The sequence below is a fragment of the Arachis ipaensis genome, chromosome B02 (assembly GCF_000816755.2).
Source record: "Arachis ipaensis cultivar K30076 chromosome B02, Araip1.1, whole genome shotgun sequence".
NCBI classification, from domain to species: domain Eukaryota; kingdom Viridiplantae; phylum Streptophyta; class Magnoliopsida; order Fabales; family Fabaceae; genus Arachis; species Arachis ipaensis.
This window is the reverse complement of record NC_029786.2, coordinates 108315181-108323403: the sequence shown is the minus strand read 5'-3', so window position 1 is coordinate 108323403 and position 8223 is coordinate 108315181. Positions and strand designations below refer to the sequence as shown.

At 29.0% G+C, this 8223-nt stretch overlaps 2 protein-coding genes and 1 non-coding gene across 3 annotated transcripts in view; all 3 read left to right on the top strand.

Annotated features, from left to right (window-relative positions):
- The window catches only part of LOC107626468 (probable xyloglucan endotransglucosylase/hydrolase protein 32), a 3943-nt gene extending 441 nt beyond the window's left edge, over positions 1-3502 (top strand). The window contains exons 2-4 of the mRNA XM_016329356.2: positions 207-307; positions 432-649; positions 2551-3502. Coding sequence (XP_016184842.1) covers positions 207-307; positions 432-649; positions 2551-2917 — 686 coding nt within the window. The 3' untranslated portion in view covers positions 2918-3502. The remainder of the gene's footprint in view (positions 1-206; positions 308-431; positions 650-2550) is intronic.
- Positions 5055-5145, top strand: TRNAY-GUA. Its single transcript is given in 2 exon segments — positions 5055-5091; positions 5110-5145. It is a non-coding gene; the product is annotated as a tRNA-Tyr (tRNA).
- LOC107626466 lies at positions 5653-8223 on the top strand. The gene is made up of 4 exons (XM_016329354.2): positions 5653-5812; positions 5947-6024; positions 6450-6548; positions 7923-8223. Exons 1-4 carry the CDS (start codon positions 5810-5812, stop codon positions 7992-7994), a joined length of 252 nt encoding a protein of 83 aa, XP_016184840.1. The 5' UTR covers positions 5653-5809; the 3' UTR covers positions 7995-8223.

Genomic DNA, 8223 nt, shown 5'->3' with positions numbered 1-8223 from the left:
AATGTACCCAATTAAAAAAAAGTATAAAGTTCTAAATTACAAATTTAGTGAAATGATAAAGACTAACAAAATAATTAAATCTACTATTTAAATTGTAAATACACAAGTATTCTCAACAAAGAAAATTATTTTCTTGGTTAATTAAATGTGTTAATAATCTATTTACTATGTATCATTGAAATGTATCCTTTTTTTATGGTTAACAGGGAGTGGATTCAAATCAGTTCGTCCATTTAGATCAGGTTACTTTGGTGCTTCAATTAAGCTCCACCCTGGCTACACTGCAGGAGTTATAACAGCTTTCTATGTATAATATTTTCATCATATGATCAAATTAATTAATTTGAGTTTCAAAATGAATAATTTGAATTAGCTTTGTACATTATTAATCATGTTTAGCTAGCTTAATTAATTAATTAATTATATTGCAGCTTTCTAACAATGAAGCACACCCTGGGTTCCATGATGAAGTGGACATAGAGTTTCTTGGGACCACATTTGGAAAACCTTATACTTTACAAACAAATGTTTACATAAGAGGAAGTGGGGATGGAACGATTATAGGAAGAGAGATGAAGTTCCATTTGTGGTTTGATCCTACCAAAGATTTTCATCACTATGCTATTCTTTGGTCTCCTAAAGAAATCATGTAAGTCACTGTTCCTCTTGTGACTCTTTTTTTTTTTAAATTATATAAAAACAATAGATTTTTCTAAGCAAAATTAAAGTTCTTTTGTTTTGTCCTACCCTTCAAATATTCCATACTAAAATATATTGCCTTTATTATTGTTGCTTAAATTATATTTTTAAGAATTTCGCTAATTTCATTTAATTTAAAATAGTAACTATATCTCTAGTATATTTGCTTCCCTTGTCATAGAGCTCAAAATCTAGACTACTAAAAATAAATAAATTTTAATTAATTTGGATTGGTCGAGTATCCAGCTCATTCGTCATTTTAAATAAGTATCGAATATTCGAATTCTGCTTTTTGCATGCAATAATCCATTAGTCAGCAGCAAACTTTTAAATAAAATTCAAATCCACAGTAAATTAATTCTTCTTCTGTTAAATTGAAAGATACCGAGACAACAAAAAAAAAATAATAAGAAAAATATAGTCACAATAATCTGTGAGATAGAAATAATAATGTATGTTATATTTCAACTCAATAATTGCAACTTATTATTTATTTAAGTTTGAATAAGAATGTCACATCATTTTCTCTGAATTAAAATGTATTTTAAAAACCATTGCTCATTAACCAAAAAATAATGCATTGTTAGTTAATAATAGAAACACAGTGGTAATGAGAGGTATAGCATTTCAATAAGTGTCAAAACAAGATTACTGTTTTGACTTTTGAGACCTATTTCAATAGAGAATATAGTAGAAACATGATAGCCACATTTCATTTTCTGCTGAAGGCTGAAGCATATTTAAGAGAAAGCATAGAAAGAATAAACCAATCAATAATATAGTGTATATATAATAATTAAGGTTGGATTCCACGTGGAATGGTTGTTCACAATTTTTTTTTTTTTTAATTTTTTATAAAGCGTAATTTTTATCATACATTTTTTAAATGAAATTTAAAAAAATATGTGAACAAATATTATATAATAAAAAAAGTATATTTTATAAAAAAAAATATATTTTCGGATCCTATATATATGTATGTGTCATTCACATCATTGGTCCTTATTAGCAACAATATTAAGCACCAGAGTGTAGGCACAATTTTAATGATATTTTAAAAGATGAAAGGGAAATAATTTCATTTGCTCTGAAATTTAGGGAAAAAAAGCTAAAGAGGCATTTGACATATTTAATCATGTTAAAACAATTTGATGAACTATCTTGGATTTAAATAAGTGTGATAAATTTAAATCTCATTTTGTATATGTAGTAATTCAATTTAAATCTCATTTTATATATGTAGTAATTCATCGGCTAAAACTGAAATAAATTTTGCTAATTGTATGCTGATTTTTTTCTCATTAATTTACTAATCTACTTGTTTATTTTAAAACCATTCATTAAAGTTATTATAAAATTAACTTTAGTAGCTAGCCATGTGCTACTAATTAATCCTTATTATAAGTAATTCCCATTTAACAAGTTTATATACATTATTTTGTAAGGTTTAATTACTCTGTTGATCTTTATAATTTTATTGAACTTTCAATTAGGATTCTATATTTTTTTTCGATTGAATTTTTATACTATATTAAATTTTGTAATTAAGTCTCTGCCGTGACAAAAACATTAGAATTAATGGAATATTTTGTTAAACAAAACAAATATGCCTAACACTTGACTAAATATTCTGTATAATTAAATATAATATTCTGTTAATTCTAACGTTTTTGTTACGGTAGAGATTTAGTTACAAAATCTGATATAGTATAGGAATTCAATAAAAAAAAAAGTATAAAAGCCTAATTGAAAATTCGATAAAACTATAAAGACTAATAGAGTAATTAAACATTTTTTTTAAACTAACATCATTATTATTATTATATTAATTAAACAATAATAATGTATCAGATTCCTAGTGGATGATGTGCCAATAAGAAGGTACCCTAGAAAGAGTGCTTACACATTTCCACTAAGACCAATGTGGGTTTATGGTTCAATATGGGATGCATCATCATGGGCAACTGAAGATGGCAAGTACAAAGCTGATTATAGGTACCAACCTTTTGTTGCAAGGTACACAAATTTCAAGGCTAGTGGTTGCTCCGCCTATGCATCACGGTGGTGCCACCCAGTCTCAGCCTCACCATATAGGTCCGGTGGCTTGACCAGGCAACAATATTGGGCCATGAGGTGGGTCCAAAGACACCATATGGTTTATAACTATTGCCAAGACCCCAAAAGGGACCATAGATTAACACCTGAATGTTGGGGTTAAATTATAATTATATATAAACTTTATTATTATAAAGTGAATTATTTTATTAATAATTTAAGGCCCTAAGAAAACCGTTTTTGGGTGTAAAATGAGTGATTTATTATGATTTTAGTCCCTATAGAATTTTAATTTTTTTTAATGTCGTTTTGGTTCAAATATTTTTAAAAAAGTAAATGAAATTGGTCCCGGAGGAACTAAATTATAATTTTTAATTTTGTGAGGACTGAAATTTTAGTCAAAATTTTTCTTATATATTTTTAAGAAAGCTTTTTATATTTTGTGGTGATGACTTGAGTTGGGGTCCCCTAGCTTGAAAGCAACATTGATGAAAAGTGTGGACTTTTTTTTATTATTGTTTTTAGAAGGTAAAAAAAGAAGAAGAGGAAAATAATGAAAAGAGAATGAGAAGCAGAGGGTCAATAATTATTATGTCAGCTGAATGGTGGCACAGTTGAGTTATGAGTGCGAATATTATAAGCACAGTCCTCATTTTGTTATGTCATATTGTTACTTTAATTATGTAATGATATTTTTCCTTCTTTTATTTTATTTTACATTTTTTTAATTTAGGTATGTAATTATGCATATATATGCATAGTTACTTCATTATATTATTGTTGACCGTGTAAGTTTCGAATCCTATGCCAACTTACATACCACAGGATTCGAGGTACCAGAACATTTGGACTATTAAATGATTTCATAATAAAATATATTTTTAAAATTTTTTTAACATTGTTAAATAGTTCTTATTTAATTTTAATTATAAATTAGTCTTTTATATATTATTTAATTATAAAATTTATTTTGGATGAGAGTTTGATTCACATGAATCTTGTATTCTTGTTCATCTTTCTTTTTTTTTTTTCTTGAAAATTAAATATTTTCCCTTTTCAGTTTTCAGTTTTCACCTTACTTTATTTTGGAATATATGAAACTAAATGCCATGGCAATAACTATAAGAGAATTTAAACATTGTCAGTAGTTCTGAAACTTTTCAATTGGTTTCTTTCATTTAATTTCATTTACTCCAAGGAACCTTCAAGTGCAAAATTAAATAGAACGTGTATCCAAGTGTAATACATGCAACCATTTTTATTGTTGGTTTATTTAAAATTTTAAATTAACATTTTGGTTCATAACAATTGTAATAAGTGTAACTCTTTAGTATAATAAGGGAAATTTTAGTTCTTTTTTCTTTGTGTTTATATTAGATATGAGAAAATGTTGTAGTGTAATGAATGTAAAGTTATTAGAGGAACGTGCTATGAAAGAGCTAAACTAGATAAATATATATTAGATAGTAATAACCGATTTGGGTTGATCTAATAATCAGTTAACTCGTCCGCTTAAGCAAGTGTCGAAGGTTTGAATTCCGTTTTGTGTATGCAACAATTCATTGGCCAGTGACACAACAATACTCTCTTGAAAAATAAGGTTTCAACTTTTGGTAAACCAAACTGATATAATATATATTATTCACATGGGTGATAATTAATAATAATGTACAAAGACAAAAAGAATATGTAACTAACAACACAATTATTAAAGTTGCATACTATAAATTGATGAAACGTGATGGTTCCTCCAATTTAACATATATGAACTTCTTGTTGAAGAAAAATAATTTAGGAAATAATGTAGAGGCCCCATAATGCATGAATGATGATATAAATAGGGTTGTTAGTGGGGAGCTTTTGATGAATTATTATCAATAAAGTGAAAATGATATATGGAATGTTCTCAAAAAACAAATAGATATGGTTAGCATTACAAATACAATAATCCTCCACTCTCTCCTACTTTCTTTTCATTAGGCTTCTCTACGATGTGGAAATGTTCTTACTTATGAGGTGTAAATTACATCATCATCTATCAAGTATGTGAAAAAAAAATTATAGTAAATGTTGAAATTTGAAGGAATATTTACTCAACAATTAGAGATTTAGAGATGATTACATTATTAAAAAAAGAAAAGAATAACCGACCCAAAATACTTTATCCATAAAATTCTAGTAAATGTTCTACGCACACATAAAATTTACTCTGCATATATAAGGCCATGAAAAGTAATGGTAAAAGAATATTGTTTGTTTCAGACTAATATAAGTTTATCAACAACTTGCCATCAACAAATCCGACCTTAGCTCAGTTGGTAGAGCGGAGGACTGTAGTGGGTAATCTGCCAGTTAATCCTTAGGTCGCTGGTTCGAATCCGGCAGGTCGGATATTTTATTTTAAATTCTATTAAAATAGTTACTTCTAAATATTTATTCAAATGCAAAAATTTAGATTCGATAAATAATTTATTAAATATGAAAGTTTTGTTGTTACTTAATAAAAAAAATTTATTCAAATATTATTGCAAAAATTTAGATTCCATAAATCATTTATTAAATATAAAAATTTTATTGTTACTTACAAAAAAATATATTTATTGATTTTTTTTATCATATTTTTAAATTAGAATATTTTGTTGATAATATCTTTTAAAATTTTTTGGCTGGCAGCTGAATCTTTTGGCACCAAATTGGTAATTAATCTGTAATATTTTCCAGTCTATAATTTTTCTACCTTGTAACGATATATTTTTTTTGGTAAATGTAACGACATTTTTTTTATTCTGCAGAAAAAGTCTTGGTCAAGGTTTTCATTCTCTTCTTTTTTTGGTTGGTTTTGGACATATCCTTTTTTTTTTGTTTTTGGTATCACAACCTCTTCTCGTGCAGCTTATTTTTTTTGGGGCCAAGCTCAAAGGACAAAACGGCCCAAACTGAGATTCTGGAATTACCAAATTGCCACCTACCTTGTCCTTGTTGAATCTCTACGCTACTTGGTTTTCGGTTTTCTTTTGTCAGCTTTGAGCTCCCAAAACATTCATTCACCGCAAACATGGTAATTCTCCCCTCACTCAATCGCTCAATTCATGCTTCTGTTTACTTCAATTATGATTTTATTTATTTTTTGTTTTATTCTGAATTTAATAATTGAATTGAACGCTGAGTAATTCTCATAATATGTGTTTGTAGGTTTGCTTGGCTTGTTTGTTGCCCCTGTTCCTCGTTCCCATCGTCAACATCCTCCCTCTCCTCTTCGATTTTATCATGGTAAGTTCTTCTGTTTCGTAATGTATCCTACCGAATCGGATCAGAAATTCTGATTACTTTAGATTCTGTGAGCATAGCCAAAATAATTCAGATTTTCATTCTTATGGATTTATGGTTGGTTACTCTTCTGAACAAATTGAAATCCATGAATATTTGTTAGTTTGGAATTTCAACTAAAATGTAGCAACTATTATCTCAATTTCACCTTTATTTTAGTGATCTGAATTAACTCGTGGTAGTTATTTTACAATTTAGTAAGCAAAATTCTTTTCTATGCTGGTGAATTTTTTTTTTTGTTTAATTAATTAATGTGTACTAAAGCCTTAAAACATAGTAATTTTTATGCTTCATATATTTGTGTTGTTTTTGTAATTGGTTCTAACATTGATGCTTATGGCTTTTTTTTTTTTTTTTTTTTTCAAAAGGGGAAAATCTATAGGCTTTTTGGTTGGGAGTATAGGAAACCAGAGAGGGCTCCTGCAGCATGTCCATACAAGCCTGCAGCCAAGAGGGATACTGCTAAAGTAAGCGATGATGAATGAATTTTATGATTATTATTATTGCAACTGGTTTATGATATACTGCTATGCAATAGGATATTGTTTGAACTTTGAATTTGCCCTTGTTATTGTTTAACTTGAGGTGTGAACTTCAACTTATCTGTTGTTAACAACCATGGGGACTGGGGGGTTTGATTCCTTTTACAAAATTAAGAGTGAAGAAGCTATCTTTGTTTCCTTTTTCATTTTTCCTTTGGGTGTATAATTGGCAAATCATTAGTTAACCTTAATTGATCCTAGGACCTTTATCACCTAGGGTTACGGTGTAGTAGTAGAGGCACTCTACGGCAATGGGGAAAATCTAGGTTCTACTTGTGGAGAGAATGCTTAATTGTGCTCGAAAAGGATTAGTTCCAGGGGGAAATAAAACTAGGACCGATTGCAAACAAACGTGCTGCTTGAGCTCAACGAGGTAGTGGTTAGAAATAAAACCCAACGTGAGTTTGCTCATCTAGTTTACTTAATGCTCAAACTTCACTATGACTCGGGTTAGATTCCTTGATTATTTTATTAGCAACTCACTTGTAAATATTTTTTTTATGAACATCTAATGAGTTGTGGGGGCATTCCATGAAATTGAAGTGGCGCAAACTTTCTCCAAACCAAAATTTTAAGTGTATCATAATGAGAAATCCCATTTTAATTATAATGATAGAGAATTTGTGGTCATTTTTAAGGTAAATTCTTTGAATTTCTAGTAGCATAGTTGTCCATGATTTCATCCTGGTTGTAAGAGAGAATTAACACTTTGTTTACAGGAAATAGCCAATGGTGTATTGGATCATGAACCCCATTAATCTCCTCAGTGTCTCTTTAGTAACTTGGATACATAATGTTATGGAAAGCTGTTGAACAAAATGATATTTTGTATTCTACTTTCAAGCTTATCTCTTACAGCTTATAACAGGAGTTTAGAATTTAGATTTGGTATTGGTTCTGAATCTTGTTGCCTAGCATATGCATGGCACTATCTTTGATTTGTGATTTGTTCTGGAGCTGCCACCAACAATATGATATGCAATAAGGAAAAGTGGAAAACCTAATCCTTATGAATAAACAGGGTGATTGATGTGAAATTCCTGGAGTGATATCAAATTAAGTCAGAAGCAATCTGTATAAAGAGCATCCACACTCACTTATTCTTAAGTCTTAACGTTTTACATACTTATCAAACATTTTAAGAGAAAACGAGTGATTGTAAACGCTCATGGAAGATGGAACACACATCAGAGGTGTTGCATTATGCATGCGCTGTATTATATTTGTATTTTTGTATGAATGCTTCAACTTCATAAACTTTATGAATAATTTTTACTCTAAACCTTAATGTTATGGCAGGTTGAGGCAGATACTGAACCAGCTCAAGTAGAACCTATTAAACCTGCAAGTGTAGATGTCAAGCAGGATTAACGTCCATTGTTATCAGTATCAACAATATGTGGTTGCAATGCTCCCAACTTTTACCAACTAGGAAAAGATCAAAATGACATCAAATACAATGCTATCTGTATAATTTAAAATGATGCATGAGAACTGACTAGAAATGTTCAATATGTTATTCTGTAATTTACAGGCGAATATGCTTAAAGTTAGTCACCACGACTTCATTTCCTAAGGTTATTATGTTTTATAACGTAAA

What these genes read in the sequence shown, in the direction of transcription:
- LOC107626466 (XM_016329354.2), top strand. An exon ending in TCCTCTTCGATTTTATCATG is followed by an intron (nt 6,025 to 6,449) that starts GTAAGTTCTTCT and finishes TTTTTTCAAAAG; the next exon opens with GGGAAAATCTATAGGCTTTT. An exon ending in CCAAGAGGGATACTGCTAAA is followed by an intron (nt 6,549 to 7,922) that starts GTAAGCGATGAT and finishes ATGTTATGGCAG; the next exon opens with GTTGAGGCAGATACTGAACC.